The sequence below is a fragment of the Gnatocerus cornutus genome, chromosome 9 (assembly GCF_029298725.1).
Source record: "Gnatocerus cornutus isolate USDA-ARS CGAHR chromosome 9, icGnaCorn1.1, whole genome shotgun sequence".
Lineage (NCBI taxonomy): Eukaryota > Metazoa > Arthropoda > Insecta > Coleoptera > Tenebrionidae > Gnatocerus > Gnatocerus cornutus.
In genome coordinates this window covers 5290449-5314350 of record NC_142241.1, presented here as the reverse complement: position 1 = coordinate 5314350, position 23902 = coordinate 5290449, and the positions used below count along the sequence as shown (strand labels likewise).

At 37.0% G+C, this 23902-nt stretch overlaps 2 protein-coding genes across 2 annotated transcripts; one reads left to right on the top strand and one right to left on the bottom strand.

The window, feature by feature from the left end:
- Positions 1-2208: 2208 nt before the first annotated feature.
- On the top strand, positions 2209-23756 carry LOC148168066 (guanylate cyclase 32E). Its single transcript, XM_088045530.1, has 21 exons — positions 2209-2305; positions 8851-9224; positions 11663-11785; positions 11830-12016; positions 13246-13323; positions 13952-14196; positions 14705-14850; positions 17007-17148; positions 18107-18197; positions 18437-18627; positions 18674-18853; positions 20042-20146; positions 20201-20272; positions 20324-20501; positions 20720-21065; positions 21119-21231; positions 21280-21431; positions 21520-21618; positions 21707-21851; positions 22503-22601; positions 22653-23756. The coding sequence occupies exons 2-21, from the start codon at positions 8865-8867 to the stop codon at positions 23426-23428; spliced, it is 3828 nt and encodes a 1275-aa protein (XP_087901656.1). The 5' UTR covers positions 2209-2305; positions 8851-8864; the 3' UTR covers positions 23429-23756.
- On the bottom strand, positions 17059-18055 carry LOC148168067 (uncharacterized). Its single transcript, XM_088045531.1, has 3 exons — positions 17933-18055; positions 17679-17886; positions 17059-17631 (listed from the first exon to the last, which is right to left on the bottom strand). The coding sequence occupies exons 1-3, from the start codon at positions 17981-17983 to the stop codon at positions 17204-17206; spliced, it is 687 nt and encodes a 228-aa protein (XP_087901657.1). The 5' UTR covers positions 17984-18055; the 3' UTR covers positions 17059-17203.
- Positions 23757-23902: the final 146 nt, after the last annotated feature.

The window sequence follows — 23902 nt, the reverse complement described above, 5'->3', positions numbered from 1 at the left end:
CTGCACTCCGATAGTGCATTCTTCGCAAGTAGGATGCAAATGCACGTTCTTGATGCGATTTTCGATGTCGCAGCATTCCAGTGTAAAAATTAAAAATGAAAGAATGCACGTGGTTTGTTCAAACATTCAAAATCCACTGTTTATTCAATAGAAATCTCAGGAATCCACATATTGAATTAAGACGCAAAGGTGAAACTACCAGCAAACTTAATTAAAATCTGTTCGCTTATGTCGATCGGAAACTCGAACGGAAGCTGCTTGTGGAATTTGCTGCTTGTCTTTGTCGCTTTGTGTCACATATAATGAGGCATTATTGACATTGAGATTTTGTAAGTTGGTAATATACTGCGAAGACTTGAAATTGAAGCGGCACTTAACAGAAAGTATAAAACTTTATCGAAAATTTTAAACCCAGGATAGCCTAATCTACTGCATAAAAATACCGTAAAATTTATAGAGCCGTTGACTTTAAAGTGGCTTTCTCTAAAACGTTTTAAAATGGCAATAAAATGTGAAAATTATAGAGCTCGAAATCACTCAATTTATGATCAAAACACAACTTCAATTTTTGATTCGGTGCGGCTTTGCTTTTTGATGCCATCTAACGTGCGAGGTTCTAACAGATTAGCCGAGTTTCACACATTGAGCTGTTGGAAAACAGAAATCTTAGAGTGAAAGTGGAAATCCCTGTAATCGCAGTATTGCGACGAAAACTGTCGCGGCAGAAATTCTACAAATTTCCTGCAAAAAAACGAAATGGGACGCAATTTACAATTTACGGTTTGGCTAATTTTTTTAGTTTTTATTTATGTCAAACTTTTAAGGCATCTGGGTCACACCCATAACTGCTATAAATTCAGTATATTTTTATACAAAAATGTTTGTTTAAAAAGATATCAAACAGATGTTTATGGTAGAATAAAATCAGTGAAAAGCGGTTGCCAGTATTTTATTTTTCAAATTTTTATTTTCCTAGATCTTTAAATAAAGAAGCATCGTAGATTTCCATTTGTTGGTTTTTCAGTTTATCGATTTCTTACATATTCAAGTTCCCAGGCTCCAGTTTTTTAAAATTCTATTCCGAATGAAATTAATTATCTACTTCAGCCTGCAACTTGCGAAGTTCGCCCGAGAGAAGTTTTGCTTCTTATAACAATAAGCTTAAACTGAATTTATAGATGAAGACTCTCCAACTTCAGAAAAAGAGGTTACTTCCGTCAAAGCCCGCTAAATAAGTAATAGACGGATCACAGAATCAGGTTTTGTATATTCTGGGCTATTTCTAAATCCATTTATGTTTGAATGTTCTTGTTTTAATCGCGGCATCAATCAGCTCCAAAGCGATGTTTTGACTTGCATATCGAATTTAGAAAATGGAATATGTGCACTTAATCAATCCAAATATTTAAATTCTTGGAACGAAAACACGTAAAATGTCAGTTTCTTTATTATCATTTTACTATCGAGGACACGACATTATTAAAATATCGCAAAAATGACGTGGGTGTTACCAAACTTTCGGAAAATTTTCAACTGATTAGTTTATGTAGGTGTCTATCACCTGCAAATTCGTTAAAAGTCAGTGCAGGTTTAGGTAAATTCACAGATTGTTATTCAATTTGTGGTGTACATGTGGGTTTTTTTATTACTTTTACTATTATTAGTCACTAAACGGTTTTGTGAACAAGTCGTAAACATAAATTACACGGGTAACTTGCAGTGTTTCGAGTCAAGTTCAACGTTTTATGTTTATCGAGTTTGAAATATTTTCACCAACCATTTTCATACAACTAGGTTAATTTCTTGTGTTATTTACATATTTTACAATTCTAATTTTATTTTTGCCAAGTCAGTCATTTTAAAAGCTTTGCGCAGGGTAAATAGAGAAGAACAAGTATTTTCAAAGACGCACTGCAGAGAGAAATGTTTAATTGAGAGAGAACCGTTGAAAAATTGAGTGGTTTCAATGTGGTCATCGCGTTGTAAACGAACATCAGATTTATCACAACAAATTGCGCTTTTTCTTGTACTATTTTCATTAAAAGTACCGTCATCTTTCCCTTCGACCATTAGCGCTATTAAAACATCATCATCACGATCGACGTTGGAAATCTCGCCTCCAAAACAGTTTCGAAAGTTGTGCGCATTCTGATCAAATTTTTCTATTATCAGCGCCTGTAAACGACGGCGAGCGCCTTTTAGCGCCAGTATACTCCAATCCTTCGTCGGTCGTTGACGCGTTTTCGTGGAAGACTTCCGCCACGTGGACGTACACCACGGAATTTTTTCCTCGCAAAATTAACAGGTGAGTGAAAATTTTCCATCTAAGCCAAGGCTTAGAAGCACTTGTTGTTAATCATAACGTTCCAGTTCTGTCAAATTAGGTACTTTCTTTCGTTGGGCAGATTTATATCGATTCCGATTTTTGTTGTGGTGCGACACTAATAAAGCTACCATTGTGGTAACGCGAAGTGAAAGTTTAAAATTCAACCAAACAAGATGAATTAAATTGGGTTGGGATTCCTAGAAGAATGATTGACTCAGGCGGTGCCTTTAGCGTTTTGAAAAGACTAATCCGGATTTAATGAGCGCGAGGAGATAAACAATGATTTTTAATTAAAAGCGAGAGGTTTAATTAACAAACTCTTAAGTACATTACGAGGTGTCTGCACTTTCAATTCGCGTTTTCAAATCCTTTCCACCGAATTCGATTTTCGTTAGTCATGTGAGAAATATTTTCGTTTGGTTATTTCGCTGTTGCTTCAAGCTGAAGATCATATTTTTTCTGTTCAATCAAGCGAAAACTGTAAAACCTAATAATTTAAGCGCCTAAAAATAGCGTTAGAGTTTACCGATATCCATAATCCATGTAGATGCATATTTTCCATCATAAAACAAACGCGAATATAAACCCATTAATAACCGGCTAAAAAGCGGATCGGCAACATTCGTTTTGCTAATTAATATATTTCTGTTGTTGCTCATAAAATTTCACCGCGAAAAAAAACGCGAACGTGAACTGAAGTTACCAATACTTATTCTTCTGCTTGTCTCATTTTAATTTGATGCTAACTTAACGCCCAATTAATTAATTAAACCGTCATAAACAAGTCTGCTTTCTCCCACCAGCATCGTGATGACTTGTACCGAATTTCCGTAGACACAGACGCAGGTGCAAATGCTGTTACGTAATAAGTGAAAATGGCTAGACAATGGTACATTCGCGGCATTTTAAATAATTTCGGTCCACGCCTTGACACGTGGAAGTTTCAGGTGGTGGTTTTTAAATGGGAACAGTTTATAATCTGCCGGTATCATAAAATCTAATTCTTATTTACGTTACAACATCGCTTCAGGTGTCATAAACCGAACTAAAAGTTGTCTTAATTAATTAAGTCGAAAGTGTTAAAATCTCTAGTCGTTTGCAGGACAGGAAGGAATTAATTTTTATTTTATCTCTTCTCTAGAAAAATGTACTGCGCATTTCTATCTATACATTATGTAAATTTAACGTTTACGAAACGTCATCGATGACTTACAATCGACGGAGTTTATCGGATACTTTTTATTGTATTTTGGAATCTTGGCCAAGATTCAGTTCCACGACTCCGAATAAATCTGGATATTTCTTGGGTTAGGTCAGGTCAATAAAAAGAAAACTTTATGACGTGAATTCTTTAATTCATTACATAGAGTTCGTTTCCATCCTAAGATATCAATCTAAATTGACTTTAGACATATAAACGCGAGGGCGAACAGGAGAAGTTATATTTTCCGATACTAAATGAGTTAGAAAATGGATTTATGTCGTACAATAAAGAAAGGATTTTCCGGGCTGCAACCTGTGTAAAAGTACAAAAAGTAAAACGTGTCTAGACAAACAAAACTTGCGAACTTTAACATCAATCAAACCGCAGATCACAAAAGTTACAGAGCTTCGTTAACAGTCGGCTCGGACTCTATTAAAAAGTCGTTTCGGTTGAACGGGCGATTTTTCAACGCAGACTAAACGTGGCGGTATTCAGATAAAGCTCGGTGTTGGGGTGGAAAGCGGATTTTATGAAGTTTTGCTTTTTGACGCTAATTTTAGTTTATGGTGGATGCGCTCATAGAGAATTGCCGATGGATCAAAAGACCTCCACGCTAGTGATAATTTAAAAATCAAGCTGAATAATGAAGTGCAGAAATTAAAGCATCTAAATTAATCTAGGAAATTCTAGGATATCGAAGAAAGAATTTGAAAAATCTACGGCTTAAAGCAATCCAAGGAAGTTTCCACTAAACGAAAATTTTTCTTGCCAACTATGCACAAAATTGTTTGTCTTAGGTGACCTAGTGTGCGGTCATTCCCGAATTTATTATACATCTCCAAACTCTTGACCCCAAAGTTTCTATCTCTGTAACCACTAATGCGAACCGTTTTAAATCAATAGTCGTGAATGTTTCGGAGTAAATTTATAACCCACTGATAAATCCATTCCGGAGAAGAAATCTGCTTCTGCCAATAATTCAATTCCGACTTTATCCGTGTATATTCTCGTATACCATTAGAGTAGGTTTAACAAATGGTCCCCGCTGCAGAATTAATCCTTTGAAATTTGATTTGCACAATACAACGTCTGGAAAGTTGGGGATTTGTTCTGGAGCAGCCACATAAACACGTATTTTTGAAATTTATCCAACAGTCGGCACATTCTTCGGTTGGAATTTCCAATATTGCACTGGCAAGTTTCAAATTCAGTGTGGGGGTGTCAAATTTGCATGAGATTTTTCAGGCTTAGACAAACAACAAAGTTGCAAAGCGGGTGCTAATTAGTCATTACGAGATTTCTCTACAAGTTGGATCTAATTGGATAGTTATTTACAATAGCGACTGAAACGTGTGAAACTTGCAGATTTAGCCAGTTAGCGACACAAACTCTAATTTGTAACGCAATTTTTCTTCCGCATTTTTCTTCAGGAATTTTTCATTCTTACGTCAATGAAATTGATTTCGAGCCATCGCAGTTTTTTCCAATTATTTGAAATTCTTTCAATTAAACAGACTGCAGCTGCTTTGAAAAAGTTACGCAATAAAGTCGTTCATAACAGAACGTCGTATAAAAGTCATCTCGACATAAACGAGGGCTGAATGATTATTATTGAAGTGCTTTGCAATTCAATTAAAAATTATGAAGTGTAAAAATTACACTAGTGCAATATAGGAGACATTAACTTTAACGAGGTGTAAATTAAATAACTAATTGACTCGATACATTAAAATCGCAACAATTAATTAGATATGCGACGGTTATCTTTGTGTACTGTCTTGTCATGACCCATGTGGGTTCTAAAATTAGAACTTTAACTCGTTGTGCATGTATAAACAGAAATTTAAATGCAGGCCTGGTTAAAATGTAGTAAACACTCCATCTGATGGTGGTAACAATGTTACAATTCCAAGCCACGACTATGAAAAAGATTGTAATATATCTCAGATTGTCATCGATTTGTAATTAAATACCGTTCAATTCATTCCAACTAATTAACATAGTTCCGAGGCCCTTTAGGGCAAATGTAATAAATCGTCGTCTAACGACAACTCAGAAGTTCTTGGTGACGTGGTAATCCACCACTAATCCAATTCCAGCCGATCGTACTTCTACTTGTTTGTAAATCAAATTGTACCACATCTGTTCTTGTATTAAAATCCTTTTATTGTGTCAAGCGCTCTCGCTAATTAAATTCTCTAGAAATCTTCGATTCGCACTTTGTAGATGCTCCCGTGTGAGACGTTGCTTTTTCATTTTTTCATTTAAATCCGTCTTTCAAGTCACTTCGAATTATCGCACAGGGAGAGCTGGGAAAAGCAAAAAGTTGCTGTCACGACGTGTTTTTCAGCATCAATAATTCGACTCATTTATTTAAACGGCTTCAGGTGTTTATAATTCATATAAATTATCCTCTTTTCCATTATTCCATTATTATAAAGCCACAGCTGTTGCTCGTGGAATTTTAATAAAAATAATTTGAATTAGCTTCACAATTTAGTCTGAGTTATCCGGTCTTCCTTTCCTCTGTTCTCATGAATTTACCACTCGCATTACTCAGAAAAACAAGAACTCCATTTGTCCTATTTTATTCCAATCTCTCGTAACAATATTGACACAAATAACATCCCGAAGCAGTTTCCCAAATCCTAAAACATTTACAGCAACATCGAATTCCAACTATCATTTGAATCCCAAAAGAGCGAATTTCTTGCATCTCGTGTTATTATCTCTGCACAGTAAAATGGTGCGATGCCCTCGTTCCAGGGACTTGCATAAAATATGGAACATCAAAATGTCGTATTCCGTTTAACAATTTCATTTGCACTTTACTATTTTTTCGGGAAATTCCAATTTGAGATCAACGTTTATCTCATTTACAAGTTGCAGTGGACTTGTAGTTTAAATAGTCCTGAATTCAAAATGAGTCTCTTTATGGTTGTAAAGTTGTAAGGCTTTATGCACAATGAACTTTTCGAGCTTAATTTATGTGGAAAAGCCACTCTAGCGGTTCTACGATAAGGTCAAGAAAGCGCCGATTACCAAAAGAAACTTTTTTCAATTAAGCCATGCATCACCGCCGTCCAGCTTTTGTACCCAACTGAAATTAATCGAAACGCACTTTCGTTAGCTCGGTATCAAATCAAATAGTGATAATTTTTATGTTTCCGTTACAAGGAAATTATATCTGGCAACGTCCCAATGTTGTGTGCTAGTCGTATACGAATTTCTTTTGAAAAAAGAGCTTTGTTGAAAACTTACAAAACGAAATTGAATTACTCCGGCGCGTCGGAAAAAATGAGCCAGTGATATAAATTGTGGAAACGCGACTAGACTGCTCCAGTTTTGCTTATTAATTTCGGGGATAAATCAAATTTCGATGTTTGTTTTAGTAAAGAAACTGTCGAGTGTGGACGGCTTGATAAATTGATTACAGTGTGGACGTCAGTTTCAGCATTTGTCTTTGTTGGATTCGACTCGCGTTCAATTTTTCAATATGTCGCGGGAGTAAAAGGGGATGAAGTTAGCAACATGAAAACGTGCTATTTTTACGCCTTTTAGGATTATGACTAAAAAGTTTTAAAAGTATGTAACTAAATATTAAGGTTTTATATTTTTTTAATCTTCTTTATTCTTCAGATTTATAAAAATTCCATCGATTTTTTTTCTTTAGTTTTTAGACCTAGTTTTTTAAATATTTCAGATTCTTAGATTTTTTTCTCATTGTGAGTTTTGCGGTTTGAGATCTTAAAATTTTTGAGGATTTTTAGATTCACAACTTAAAAAACCAAACGTGTGGACCAAGACGACTCAATAAACGACAGCATAAATATACACAGGATACATAAAGACATTTATGGCTCCTATAAAATCTGAATTTAATAACAGAATTTACTTAAGTGAATTACGTTTACTTAAAATAAATCACATTACTTTTCCATTAAAAATATTTCAGTGACAAAATATATCGGTCTTTGTAGTCTCGACACTCAGCTTAGTTAATCAAACAATTTTAAAATTGCTAAACTTTTTATACTACCATAAGGGCATTTAAATGATAGCACGTCAAGATCCAGAACCGGTATGATAAAACCATACATCAGTTCATGTAAAATATTTTTGCGATCGCTCCATGTAATAAATCCCCGTCACGTGATTTAATTTGTTACTACAGAAAATGCTTGGAATTTTAATATAGTCTCAGTATCCGTTCTTGAGTATTTGTTACGAACATGAATTTTATTTTTATTCAATGGAATGCACAGTCCGCTTTCGTATTCACCGAATGTTGCTGTTGCATTTTATTACAATCAAACGTGAAGCTAAACTCAGATAAAAGTTCAATGCTTCACGAGGAAAACGACATTTTTGAATTCAGTGGCTTCAACGTGATCACCAATTTCGAAATCTGATTTCCATTTTCACGTTTTGCGACTTGTGATAATTAGCATGATCCGATTGGTTGTGGAGAAAACGAAAATTTAAAATCCGCCTACGCATGACGTGAAATTTTACTGTTATGATGGATTGCGTTGGATGAGGAGATAAGAAGTGGAAGTTATGCGTGCACTTAATCTAATCCGCTTAGATGTTTAAAGCACTCACAAGTTTAGAGATAATGTTTTTCAAACGGTAAAAGTGGAAGTTAATTCGGATTAATCTCGGTAGTATTTCACCAATGTGCAGGCAGACACGAATTTCATTGTAGCAAATTAACCACACATAGTCAGATTGAACTATAGACGATAAAGCACCGAATGGATTAGCGCAATTTGTTGCGAGTAGTTGGTATGAAATTAAATGAAGAGCATGTGCATATGACTAGATTCCCGTTGGTACCAACATTAACATTAATTTTGTCGCATTGAAATGTTTTAGCTTAAATTTGGAATTATGCGCTTGGATTTAAACCCATGGGAAAGAATTTCCATATTAAATGGCTATTATGGCAGGAAACTAATTTAGTAGTGAATATCGGGCGGTATTTGCATGTGCTTGCATTCATTTTGTCAATGAACATCTGCGTCTAGTTTACTCACAGCGGGGCCATTTAATATCGAAGCTACAGGTCTACTATTTGTGGTGTTTACTGAAAATAGCCTCATTTTCCCAGCCAAATAATGCATCCGGATAAAACGAGCTTAACTGCAAAGTTAAATCCCTCTTTATGTAACGGGGTCACCGTCAGAGTGCAACAACTCTATCCGAACAGTTGGCAGTTAATGTCACAATAGAGAGCCACTTACGCACCCAGCAGGAAACGGATTTTTTTAGACCCCCGTCTCGAAGCTCAAACTTTCAGGTGCTTTCTTATTTTCAGGGCTTCCGCAAGAAATGCTCCAGTTGTTTGTCATAATAGCGATGACATTATCTGAAAGCAACACTGAAACTTTTACAATAGGATATTTGACTGGCTCTCAACGAAGACCGGGCGATTTGGAATACCCGAGGCCGGGTTTGACGATCTCTGGAGCGATCTCTTTAGCTGTCGATGAAGTGAATAAAGGAATTCTAGGACTTCGCGGCCACCAACTTGATTTCATTGTGGCTGAAACGTTCGGCGAAGAGGTAATCAGTGTGCAGAAGACCGCGGATTTGTGGACGAAGAATATTTCGGCTTATGTGGGACCGCAGGAGACTTGCGAGCATGAGGCGTTCATGGCGGCGGCGTTCAATCTTCCCATGATTTCATACGTAAGTTAACTCTAATCTAATTGTCTTTGACCCCCGTTTTAGCTTGACAGAGCTTTAATTTAATGCCTCTAACTGTTTCTACCGTCGATAAAATCACGATTACCCTCCTCACGTCAAATATCCATTCCGAGCAATTCGTGCTAAAATAAGCACCTAAGCTCACTTTCGGACATCACTAAGTTCAATGCTCGCACTAATCACTACGACCATTGCGTGTTTGAGCTTTTATCGTCCCCTTTTCTGTTAAATACGTCAGAACAAGGCGTAAGAAAACAATCACATAGTCCGCGACGTGACGAACTTCGAAATGAGAGGCGTGGAAATATTTTTTCTTCTTACCAGTCGTGACTAATGTCACTATTACCTAATTGAAACTCTTTTAAATTCCCCGAAAAAAACGATCTTTTCAAGTGACGAATTTGTCGCCCGTGTAAAAGAGAACATCCGCAAACTGATGACGGAACAAATCTCAGAGTCGAGTGTATCGACAAACATTTACTTTTGTTGCGAATGTGCTTTGCTGGAAGCTTTACACTAAAACCTGTGTTTTTTGTGCCGGAAGTGAAGCGTTCGAGGCTCTCACTTGAATGATGTATTTTTTATGGCAACGTTTCTTTGCTCGACGAGGTTAGAGCTTTTGAAAATGACAGTTTATATCGGGAATATCAGATATGAAAAAGGACAAAGAGTAAATTTCTGGCGAATGCTTCAGTTACATCTTTCGATTCATGGGAATGAGTATTTTTTCAAATGTCAACAGAATTAAGGCAAATGAGGATTTTACAGTTGCTGCAAAAATGGTGGATGCGCCAAAAATGCAGATTTTTTTTCTTAATGTTTCAATTCCTCAGGGAATATATTTTTTCAGTTTAAATTGGTTTTTATTAGTTTTATATGCTGATATCATTTCTAAAAATAATGCTGTTAAATTATCGTTTCTTGGCTTCGTTTTTTTTGTTGGATTTGCCAAATATCCGCAGAATTAAGAAAGAAGCAAAATTTGAATTTCCCAAAAAATAATTAATCCTTCAATAAAATGAACACAAAAAGATAAAAAGTAACTAGTTGAATTGCAAATTACACGCGTGCCACGTTCAAAGCACCACATTTTACTCCATAATAAAAACATCAAAATTACAAAATAACATGTTCAGTCAACTAAATGAAAACGCGGATTTATAAAGCATGAAAATAAACAATTCTTTATTTTTTCCAACTTAATAAGACTTTAAATAAATACGCGGAATTGTTCAAATCAATACAAAACAATACGAAGCGAGTTCCAATCAAGTCGTAGTTTCCTGCACAATAAACATTTCATTGGATAAAACACGTGCAAATCCTCGAACTCAAAATTATTATTAAACTAGCACAATTTATAGGTTCGATACCCATAAAACCGCCTATTTTTAGCATCTTTTGGCACACACTACTCACACGTTTTTGACAAATTCCGTCCAGAAATTCACGAACCGCATAATTAACGAATTAAAATAACACTCCCAAAAAATTGTTTCCGCGGCAATTATGTTCACGAAATGTCGGGAACAAAAACTACAATTTCTCCGGTTTCTACATGTAATTCTAATAAATTGTAGGCAATTATTACCAACACAACTAGGGCATAAATTAAAAAAATTGCCTCGTGCTGTAACATTAATTTTCTCGTAAGAGTGTATGGTGACGACGACCGTGAATTCTGGATAATACGACACCCTGGAGCACGTAAAGCATACATCATGTAGCTCCTACAAAAAATCAGCTTCTCGAGCTTAGTAAGTTGTAATAGGCTTAACTGAGAAACGACAACTTATACAGCATTAATTAAGTCAAGCTTCTAAATCTAATATCACGAGCTTCTTACTTCATGTAAGCTCTACTTAGGACGAGCCTTCATAATTCAATATTTCCAGCGTTTTTAGGTGCAAATTGAGATATCGGTGTACAAAGAATCTACTCGAAATTTATGTACTTAATAAAATCCTTCTGGCTCAGACTATTCGTTCAGATGATTAATTATCGTATTACGTCGAGGCGGGGAAAGTTTGTCTTTCTCTCGTGTTCAATGGAACGACAAAAAATATAATAGGACGTCTTTACCAAGAAGACTGGTTAAAATCAATGTCTGCAAGATGAATGTACATTTTACTAAAATCACGCCATTGTAAAAGAGTGTAATGATGAGCCTCCATTAGGAAAAGATTTATTCTTCTCTAAAATGGGTTCGAAAGCCCCATTTTTCTATTGACTGATGGAATTAGCCCGCGATAGCTTATCGCTGTCATCACCAAACATTTACATAACGCTCCCATTATTTATTAATAAATTAAACTGATGCTCTGGGCTAAATAAGCCGATTATTTATCTCCACAAAGGTGACCACAATCCTTGATAAGGGTCACAACCGTAAACCTCACAAAACTGTTTTTTTCCTTCAGTTCTGCACTCATTACGCCACGTCCGACAAATCGAAATTTCCAACATTCGCAAGAACTCGTCCGCCTGACACGCAAATCTCCAAGTCTGTGGCATCTGTTCTAGTCGCATTTAACTGGACTCATGTAAGTCTCCCTTTTTATCTTCTTTTCCTCCAGGATTGTTCTAGGTGGTGCTATTATACTTAAAATCTCCTGATTTCGAATTCGGTAACATCGCCACCATCATTTTAGAAACTCTAACTTCAGCTGGAATTACCGTGATTACGACGAAATATTGGGACACTCCTTATCATCACGGGTACGGGGAAAACCCTTTTTATAAATTGGTGGAACAAACCTACAGGGATACGAGAAGTAAGTTTCTTGTGCAATTTTATTATTATACCTGCTTAGATATTTTTATTTGCGCTGAAAGTAATACGATTATGATAAGCTATTCATATTCGCGCGGAGAGGAATATTATGGAATATACTCGGATGTTTGTAAATTTGTTGTTTCTTTTTCTGTTTGGGTTCATACAGCGGTGCTCGGGGAGGATAATCATTTTTGTCCAGTAAAAAGCGATTTTTACTTTGATCTTTATAGAATCGAACTTTCCATCAAAAATTAATTTTCCTGGTACAAGCTAAAATATTTGTTTTGACAACGAGACAAATAAAATGGACTGGTGGTGTATAACGTTGGGTAAAATCATTGGAAAATTAATACAATATTGACTGTGACATGCAAAATTTAATTAATTTTCCTATTTTACAAACTGTTTCTACATGAGCTTGAAATATCATATCATAACAAAACCAGATTCGGAATTTAGTTTGTGCTAAAATTGGTGGATGCGCCGGGTCGACTTTCAGAATTTTTTCGCCCGATGAATGCATCAATTTCTGTGTCGCTGTGGAAAACTTTACCTAATTTGATACCACAACTTTTCCCCTCTTTTGAATCATTTATGGCTCCTTTTCGCACTCGGACAATCATTTTTCCCAAATAAGACGTATTCGCCGAATTGTGAAAATTATTCTGTATTCTCGCATCGCACTCAATTTGAAATTGGATTACCCTCCTGTCAACTTAATGACGTTTTCATTCATCCAAACTGAAAAGTAATAACCGAGTGTAATATTTCCTGATTCGTGTGACGTTAGCACCATTATACGTTCTCCAATATCTGTAACACACAAGTTCTTTTGCTTTCTTGTGGAATCGATAACACAGCAGTTGTCGTCATCGCTATAATTTTTAAACACTTTTTTTGAAAATAAAATTTGATTTAAAGCCTGTCACCGGCGATACTTCTAGGTGTTCCAGATACCAAACACTCGAAGGTTTGTGATGATTTATTTCGTGCACAATAAAAAGTTTATACATGTTTCCTAATTTCGACGATCGACGATTTATAATGCTATTATCTTGGTATTTGGTGCAAGCAAATAAGAGACCGGGGACTTTTAATTTCAATGCAGAGATAAAATTTATGGGCCTATTTTGTCGTTTAGAGGTGCAAAAACGACGTTATTCTATATTAGGCGCTCGCTGATTTAGAATTTGTTATGACACTGTAAATCTCTTTGAATTGTTCCAGTTTTCGTTATTTTGGGTCATCATTACGAGCACTTGGGTCTAATGGTAGCAATGGAGGAGAAGAAACTGTTCGATAAAGGTTTGTAATTGCAGCACTTAAAACTCTTCATGAACTGGTTGCGGTTTAAAACTGCATCACTGGCGCCTGAAATTTTAACTCAAATGTGGATAAACTTACATATTCAGGTCAAACAATTTTGTTTCAAGTCGGTAAAGCACAAATTTCTTTGAAACTCGCAAACTTTGAAACCTCTAAATTTTTCTGGTATACATTAATCTTCCGATGTATGTCCTGACGAGAACTTAAACACTTGGTACACTAGCGACAGCTCATTACTTTCATGCAGAATTTATTACACTCCGTACAAGACGTGACACTTTACAGAAAATTAATTTCCCGTCTCCATCACTAAAAATGAAAAATCAAAGCTAAGGTAAATCCGTCCGGATTCTGGTTTACCGGAAATCACGCAGGATGCTGGAGCAATGTCCGGATATGTGATTTAATCCCGGTCTCCCGCTATCAATACACGGATAGGTTTTCAGTTGTAAGTAGAGCCGAGGAACTCCGGAAGTGGTTTACGTCGCAACAAATCTACATTTATTCAGACCGACGAGATAGGAAGTCCGCTCTAAAAATTAAGGAAATAAAACGCTCCTTTTGTAACTATTTTTCAAGTTTACAATCGAATTCTCAACTCTTCTAGGCGAGTATTTCGTCGTGGGCGTCGACATCGAACAATACGACAACGAGAATCCTTCAAAGTACTTGCGGGGACTCCTTCGCGACGAATCAGATCCTGTCGCTCAGAAAGCTTTTAGAAATTATCTGGGAGTGGTTCCTTCCAGTCCTGTGGGCTTCGAAAACTTTACAATACAAGTGAATTCTTATATGGAAAAGCCACCTTTTAATTTTCCGAATCCTCTTATCTTCGTCGGTGGATCAAAACGGGTAAGGAAATGATGGAATTTTACTTACAATCCAAAAAATCCTGTAAAATGGAGTACCTATTAACTTTTGTGCTCTCGTAAAAGCCGAGTTATGAAAGCCATTTTTTATGGTAACATTCTGAATTACATATTTTCTACCGTTTATCATTTTTATATTCACGTCAAAGACTCCGTGGCGGAGGACAGCTTTAATTATAGCTTTGTAATTATTAATTACGCTGTGTGCAAGAAGAAGGAAGGACTTGCATTTTAACGTGATTGTTGAGTTAGAATCTCTTTCTTTACTTGCATTTGCATTTTCTGGCGGTGTATTTACTCAACGAACACAACTAGAATGCAAATTAGGGATGTTAATAGACGCTCATTGTTTTGTAAAAGACACAATTGAGCGCATCTTCTGGTGATTTTTCATGCCGGAGAAACAAGAAGGTACTTGGAATTAAATTTCTCGAAATTCTCAGGTGTTTGCGTTTTTTGATAATTAATTGCGCCAATTTGTATTATTTCAGATTAGAGCCGAGGCAGCCTATCTCTATGACGCGGTCCACCTCTACGCTAAAGCTCTCCTGGAAGTCCTTGACGAAGGAGGCAATCCAAGAAATGGAACTGCCATCGTCGACCACATGAAAGAAACTCAATACCAGAGTGCAATGGGGTAAGATCAACTGAACTGTCTTGTTATCTCTTCAATTTATCCTGAACGCAATAATTAAACCAGAAACAATTAATAAAGTCAATAAAGACCTCATTAAAATTTAACGTGAACTTTACAGGACTACTAATTCAATTGAAGGTTTTTGACTGTTCTCTTTTCGGTGCAATGAAGTGAATAAAAAACCTTTCTTTAGCCCCGAGCTTAATTGCGACATTTTAAAATGTAGGCTTTGAGAGTAATTAGTTGCTATCGTGCAGTATAATTCAAAAAAAATGTCCGCCACTCTCTGATATGAGCGATATGCACTCCCAAAACATAAAATCCCGGCGAATTCGTGACAAAATTTTTACGAGTCCCTCGCGACGCAAACACTTCATGAATGAATTTATCGAAGGAACAACATGTCGTGTTAAAATTTTATCGGTACATTTGTTCCTGCGTTCCGAAGAATTCATACCGGCAATTTTTTGTAAAAAAAGTCTTTATTACGTTCAGATATGTTCTTGTGCTTTGCTTTAAGAATTTACCTAACTACCATTAAATTTCTTCAGTCAAACGTCGAACAGCGAGAGCGCTCGAAGGACTATCAGTTTAGACACTTCTATTGCTGTCGAAAGAATCAAGCGTTAAATCTTCAATTTATTTAAAAAAATATGTTCATAATCTAATGTATCTAATTCGGTGGATATTTCGCTTATTTGCAAAGAAAACTGAAGTTATTGGTGCTCATGTTACGCAGAATTTCACGCAGAATTCAAAACATATTTTATTAATCCAATAACTGAATTAGAAGCGATTAAAGTTTCGGAGACTGAACTTTAAGTTCCTCAAGCTCACTCAATACCTCCGAAACTACGACAGAAAAAAAAGCGGTCTTTGTCATCGTTTTTCTCGCCCTTTTTTGCTTAGAATCCGCTTTAAAAATTGTCCTAAATTCAATAGTTGATTTTTTAGGTAAACAAATTTTCGAGTGAAACTGAAAATGTTTGAATTTTTGTTTTTGACCGCCACTCATTAACTACTTGACTTACCGATCTGAGATTCAATAGTTGGATGGATCTAGAGGTATTCTTTCGATTCATGTATTACTCAAAGGAATTAAACGGTCCAAATAATTTGCCCCAAATAATTCTTTGAAATCACTCCAAAAAAACTTCCTATAAATCAAACTCAAGTCATTGATGCCCATTTTACGCAGAATTTTACGCTGAATCCAAAACTGTCCTAATTTTTCTCGTATGCCTACAAATAACTAAGTTATGGCCGATTGAAATTTCAGATTGTCTCGGAAACTACGGCAGGTAGAACAGATACGGTTTCTCGCACTGTCATTGCTAAGAATCCGACATTACATACCCCGATTTTAGGAAATTTAATTTTTTCGATAATATACGTGGAAAATTCTTGTATGATGGATGGGTCAAAGAAAAAAACCTTGTCAGCTCGTTGTTATGGTAATTCCGTGAAATGTCGGACTGATAGGACGGAATCGCAAAACCAAACGTAAAATGGTCTTGTCATTTCCCGTTTCCGCTGTCCTTGAACCAGCCTTGAACTCGTTATAAGTGAAAATGGGAGAACTGAGATTTCCGTTCGAACTTTGGCTGTAAATAATAACTGAGTTTGGTTTAATTTTGCGATGGACACAGTGGGAATATTTAATCGTTTTCACAGTTTGTGATTTCGGTTGGGTAGAAGAATGACCGGGCAATGGAGCGATTATTTTTAATAGTGGCGTCGGGAATATACCGGGTGTTTTTCTTTACCTGTTTTCAGCGTTTGGAATCTGGAATTTCGAGCGTTTACAAATTTCACGCAGCTGCTATTTAAACCCAACGAAAGTTCATAATCGTGCCTAAAACCGCCCTAAAACATCCTTACATTGAATAAAACTCCCTTCAAACGTGACCCTTTATAAATTCCAGCTGTAAATGCCGCCACACTTTTACTAATCCAATTCTATTCACGTAATGTTTTTAATTAAATCCCCCGCTTCCAGATTCCTCTATTTGATCCTTCAGGTTGAAAGATACTGTATGTTCATAACAATCTGACGTTTAACAATTCCACTTGTAATTACCATTCCGATACTCAACATGCGTAATTAACTCATACATATCAGAGATATGCAACTGACGTAATCTTTTATTCAACAGATACATTGTGTACATGGACGAGAATGGCGACGCTGAAGGTAATTACACCCTTATAGCTCGCAAAGCTTACAGCGGGGATGAAGAATTTGGTCTGTTTCCTGTTGGGGTTTTTGCGCTGAAAAGAGCCGATTCGAGACTACCGGTGAGCAAATTCTTGAGATTTTTATTATAAAATTAAAAGTGTGTTTATTAAATTTTTACGAGCACTGTAAAGCCTCGTTTAGAGCTAAAGCGATTTTGGCTTCGTATCGCTGTACAACATCATCAACGCAATTATTCGCACTATTCCTTATCTCAATTGTCTTAAAGTGTCCTTCTTTGTGAATGTCGATCGCTCCTAGCAACATTTTCTTCACAGGAGCCACATCCTTCGCAATAACGTCCTTATAACAGGAAATTACATGAAAACCGTGCTTGCGGCTGCAATTATACAGAGTATCTAATAAATTTTCCCCGCACTCTGTAGCCGACAATATCGAGTTTTTCAGAGTAAACGAGTTAGTAGTGACATTTCCAGCACTCTGTACAACACAACTTTGTAATTCTTCTTTCCCCGCGAGCACCAATTGTCGTATTTTTTGCTTGTAATCTAAACTGCACACCGCGTTGTTGTTGTACGACATCTCTACAAAAAAAAGTTATTCTTTGTAACACCCCACACCACCCTCTTACTTGTCAAAGACAACTCTTCCAGCAACTCCAATCTGTCTCTCGCTCTTTCAACAATCTTATTTATATCACACACCACGGATTCATCCGTCGCGTTCGCTTCGACGTTGACTAGTAGTTTAACTTGGTCGAAAACTTCTTGAACATTCGTTAACAAGTCTGCTTGCTCCTCTTTTGTCGGGATGACGTTGGAAGCGCCACCGAGCATTGTCTACGATTTTTCAAATAGATAAGTTTAATCGGTTTTGTCTACTTACATCGAAAATTCCAGCACTGAGGAGTAGGAGTGACATTTGGCAAAATTTCATGGTACTAATGAGAAAATGAGCGATCTGAAAATCGCATTTGTATTGTTGTTAGTGCTGAGTAAGTGTTTATGTTATTGAAAGTCGCGGCCATGAAAAGTGCTAGATTGACAGGTTTTTGTTTAGGTTCTTCATTTAACTGATGAGGTTGACTGGGTGGCGGGACAGCCTCCCATCGCCGCCCCCTCATGTGGCTTTCGGGGCGAAAAATGCATCAGTAAGTATCAAATTGTAGTTATTCCTGAAAACTGTTATTTAGTTCCAAAATTATTGAGCTGAAAAAAACAGTAATTTAATGCGAAATATGTTGCTTCCCCTCCGACACTCTAAATTTTACGACGTGACTTCAGAGTGCCTCAATTTGATTTCTCCTAATTGAAACTTTAACAGTCGTGGCAATTAGACGATCTGTAATAGACCCATCTTAATTGCTAATTAATTAAGTTTTCTGGTAAGCTCACACCATGGAGATAACAAGCGGCGTGACTGGAGGAATCTTCCTTGTCATCCTTATAATCTCCTTAGTCCTTTATCGTAACTGGAAATATGAGCAAGAACTCGACAGTCTCTTGTGGAAAGTGGACTTTAAAGACATCCAGATCAACGAAGAAGCAAACGCTAACTCTCTAGGCACGAAAATAACACGGGTTAGTGATTATAGTGTGTTGTTTTCCATTCATTATTCTATTTCAGTCGATTCACCCTTTGATAAGAACTAGTCAAGTTTCGCTCAGTTCCAACCCTGATGCCGATTTTCGTTACTCGACGATTTTTACACAGATCGGTATCTACAAAGGGCGAGTGTTTGCAATCAAGAAAGTCCACAAGAAATCCATTGATATCACCAGAGAGATGAAGAAGGAATTAAAGATGGTTTGTCTTTTCTTTAATGTATTCATCGCTGGCTTTTAGGAGATTTTATCCTTTATTAAGCACCCCTCTTTATGAATTTAAACGGTGTTTTTAAGTTTAGTGGAGCGCTCAAAAGTTTTAATTTATATTCATTAGACTTGCAATCCAAATTTTACTTGTCCCTTTATTCCCGAGGAACTTAAAGAGATAATATGAAACAGATTTGATGCTGTTATGTCATTGTTGTTTTGGTGGCTTTTAGTTTATATGTTTACTATCGCATTGCTCATATTTCATTTCGATTGTAACAGTTTGGGATAACTATGGACTGTGGAAAACGAAAGGAATATGCAAACGAAGCGATAACTGCTCTCAAGTTTTGCTTTTTTTACGGTTTTATTCAAGTTTGAGGATTCGTAAATAGGTCGGGAATCACTGAGTTTTTACGAATTTTTTCACATTTTCATCCCCACGCAGGTGTTGGCGAATTTGCTGAGTTTTAAATAGATTTTCGCTCGGAGATTTTTACTCCCATTTTTATAAAATATGCCAGTTTTATGTTCGGAATTTACGTAATCGAATTAACTCATCAAACTTATTCCCACGTTGAGAATGTTTAAATTAAACCGAAATCTTGGCTCTTGACTTCATTCGAATAATCTAAATTAAATTAACAATGTTAGGAGAATTAATCACATTCGGAATACCAGCAGAAAGAGATTTCCTTAGCCTCTTATGTTTGAACCCTTTGAAACCTTTTTATCCCATTTATTAACTACGTTTCTTCTAAGTAGTGACCTCTTCTTAAAAGAGCTTTGCATTCATTTCACGTTGCTTCCTCTACTCCTTCGAGAATGCGCTTGAAATTACAGTATCGGATGTTGACAAAGCAGGAGATTCCCAGCGATTTTAAAACAAAAATTAGTGTTGTTTACCCGGGAAAATAAAATTTCCCGAGACAGATTGACGAGTAGATAAATAGATAATGATGTTGCATCGATGCGTTACGTGTTTTTTAATTAAAAGTGACAATCGGTTCTTTTTTCCACATGGAGCTTTTAGTTGCAGATGCGCCATCGACAAAGTTTTTTCATTTCAAATTGTAATTGTGGTTGTTTGAATCAAAATTTTTTTATGGTATTTTTAATGACACTCGTAGTAATTAAGTGAAAAATGGGTTATTTTTCCTTCTGAAGCTATCGTTTGCAGATGCGCGACCTCCGCCACGACAATCTCAATGCTTTTATAGGCGCTTGCACCGACCCTCCTAACATTTGCATAGTGACCGAATACTGCACACGTGGCAGTCTTAAGGTAAGTCCTCACTTGTAAAAAACCAATTTACCAAATACAAGAAGAAATCCACAGGACATTCTCGAAAACGAGGACGTAAAACTGGACAATATGTTCATCGCTTCTCTCGTGGGCGACATCCTCAGAGTGAGTCTCGTAAAATTCTATGTGGGAACATTTTCGATTTGCGCTATTTAGGGGATGATATACCTCCACGATTCTCCCGTCCGATTTCATGGTGCCTTGCATTCTGCCAACTGTCTGGTGGATTCGCGATGGGTTGTCAAACTGGCGGATTTCGGATTGAGGGAGTTTAAGAGAGGAGCGGAAGAGCCGGGAATCAAGGAACCTGCCAAAGTCCGGGAGAAATGTTACAGTGAGTTTAGTGGTAGAAAACACCTTTCGGGAAATTGGACGAATTCTAATCAGAGAGAGCAGCGGGAATTTAAAATTTAAATGCAGAGTTCCGACGTTCGGGAATTTCAGGAATGGTTGAATTTACTTTCGTAATCGGAAATATGTGGTTCGATTTTGGGGTTTTATGCATGCACCCTGAAAATTTGCAACTACATGAACACTCACTTTTTTTAACAGATTTATTATACAAAGCACCGGAGCTCCTCCGCTTGCAGGAAACTCTAATTTCAAGCCATCCTCCGAGCGGCACCCAAAAGGGCGACGTGTACTCCTTCGGCGTCATCCTGTACGAACTCCACAGCCGCCACGGTCCTTTTGGTACAAGCGAACTTTCCTATACCGAAATCTTAAACAAAGTTATACACAACACCGCTCCTCAACCTTTCAGACCGCCTCTTGAGGCCTTGGAAAACAGCTTCGATTTTGTCAGAGACTGCCTGAAAGAATGTTGGGCTGAAAACCCAGACGAACGCCCCGATTTTAAGAGTATCCGAACGAAGTTGCGACCTCTCCGTAAAGGAATGTAAGTTTTGGAAATTCAAATTTTCACGATGGATTATTAAGCGTTAATTCCAGGCGCCCTAACATATTCGACAACATGATGGCGATGATGGAGAAGTACGCTAATAACTTGGAAGTTTTAGTGGACGAACGCACCGATCAGTTACAGGAAGAGAAGAAAAAAACAGGTAAAGTTTCCCGGTCGATAAAAACAACGAGTTTATGACAACTTTCAGAGGCCCTGTTGTACGAAATGTTACCTCGACCAGTCGCCGAACAACTAAAAAGAGGAAATAAAGTTGAGGCTGAAAGTTTTGATTGCGTGACCATATATTTCAGCGATATTGTTGGCTTTACGTCTATGTCGGCGGAGAGCACGCCGTTACAGGTGGGTGGAAGGGCCAATTTCGCTACTAATTCTCTTTATTCTCTTTTAAATTTCCCAACAAGTTCACACTTAATTCCTGTAATTTAAGGTGGTGGACTTCTTGAATGACTTGTATACGTGCTTTGACTCCATCATCGAGCATTATGACGTCTACAAAGTGGAAACTATCGGTGATGCATACATGGTGGTAAGTACACGTTTTCTTGACAGTTGAGAATATGATTTAGAGTCGGGACGTCAGTAGCAGTGGCCAGTTTTGGTTTATTTCGTTTCAGGTCAGTGGGCTTCCTATACGAAACGACAATCAACACGCCGCGGAAATTGCTTCCATGTCCCTACATTTGCTTGCAGAAGTTAAACAGTTTACCATTAGACACAGGCCGAAGGAAAAACTCATGCTCAGGATTGGAATTCATTCAGGTAAATACTGAAATAGCTGAGGGGTTTTTGCCTGATGCTCGTTGATAAATTAAATTGCGGCAAGAAACTGTTTTCGAGGTTTACTTGTGTTTTCAACGCGAAGGTTACCCACAAATTTCGATCTAGTTTGAAAATAAATTCAGGTGAAAAATCCTACGTTGGATTATCTAATCGCGGCAGATATGTTTGGTAACTTCTGCTCAATTTTTGTGGGCACATTCCAAAAAGTAGAACGCCCGAATTCCAGCTATTTTTATCACCCTTTATGCTAAACTTTTAAGCCACAAAATCGACTTGAATAAATAAGAGTAAAATATTGTGACAACCAGGATGCAATATAGAAAATTTAGATTTATGTGATACCCGCGAACGCTCCACTCCACATTTTGAGGAAATAAAATAAAAGACCCCAATCCGAAATCGCGCCCCAAAAAAGCAAATAAATAGTGCTATATTTTTTACACAAAATGACTTTTTTTATCAATAAGTGAAGCTCTTTTTGCCAAAAGGAGCATCCAATTATATTTTTGTCAAAAGAAACCGTGGAAACAGGAATCAATAGCGATTTTTAGCCGTCTCAAAGCTGGAATTTCCACACCAGACTTCTTACTTTGAACTTGGCAAATATAAGATATGAAATTGTTGCTCCAGGCCCTGTCTGTGCCGGCGTCGTGGGCCTTAAAATGCCCCGCTATTGTTTATTTGGAGACACTGTAAACACAGCTAGCAGAATGGAATCGACAGGAACTCGTAAGCATCTCCAAGTATCCCGATAAAATACTTCCATTGTGTTTCTCTTAGCTTTGAAAATCCACTGCAGTAAAGAATGTAAAGACCTCCTCACGAAGCTCGGTGGTTACAATCTCCTCGAGCGCGGCATCGTGTCCATGAAAGGCAAAGGGGAACAACAAACTTACTGGCTACTTGGCGAAGACCCCTATAGCCACGCTCTCCGCAAAGAAGACCGCGAAAAGCGCCGCTTGAAAGCCGAAGGAAAAGCTTACAAGAACGGGCAATTGGATAGCAACGGTCATCTCATCATAACCCGTAGCTCTTTAAAAAACAAAAACAGTATAGTTAGAAGTCCAATCCCAAGATGCTCATCTTTCGAAAGCCCGAAAAAGCTCCGCTTCGCCAGCGGTGATAATTTAGAGAAAAAGAGCGACTCTAACTTCCTCGAAGTTATTTCAGACAACAGTCCTTGTAAGAAATCGGCTAATTCTTTAGACTGTTGCAGTGAAGCGTGGAAAACATCGAGCACTTCTTGTCCTTGCATCGAAAACTTGGCCAATTCTGCCGCTACTCTAGCCCAATCACAACTGTCCATGCTTTATAAAGATGAAAAAAGTGTGAAACTTACTAGACCAACTTGTTACAGTGTCCCCATGTTGTTTTCGCAACAGTTGTCCGTTCCTCATTGTCCTGTCATTCACACGATTTCGGCACCGACGAGTCCTAGGAAACAAGACATGGTTGATTTAAGTAAGTTTCCTGAATGTGATGAGGTAATCCCTTGGGCTGACTCGACGCCGCTGCTCAAGATTACAAAGCCACAGGATTCGGAGACTTGTGTTTAATGTTATTTGTGACCGTTACTTAACAAAGTTGTCTAGTCAAATGTTTTCTGTAAGCTCATTTAAGTACACGTGGAATGACTTTACCCATCATATCTTCACTTGAGGAGGTACGAAATTAAAATGTGTATTTGTAGCATCAGAGTAAAATTGTTTAAGACTGTTCAAATCTAAGCGGAAACAAAATTATACATTTGTTTCTCGTTTACTGCTTCCACGTGATATTTAAATTTTATATTTCGAAATAAGGCTCGTGTATTTAGAATTATTTTTATCGCTATTTATTGATGTTTATTGTAATTAAATGGTTTTAATATACACACCCCAAAAACTGCCACTTTTCTCCCGTTCTTCCATTGCTATTTATTTCTTTTATATTTTCGGATTTATACTCACTTCTTTTTTTTAATTCAACGTCAAAAAATGATAATAAATAAATTTTAATGCAATAAACCAAAGTATAGAAAAAAAAAAATT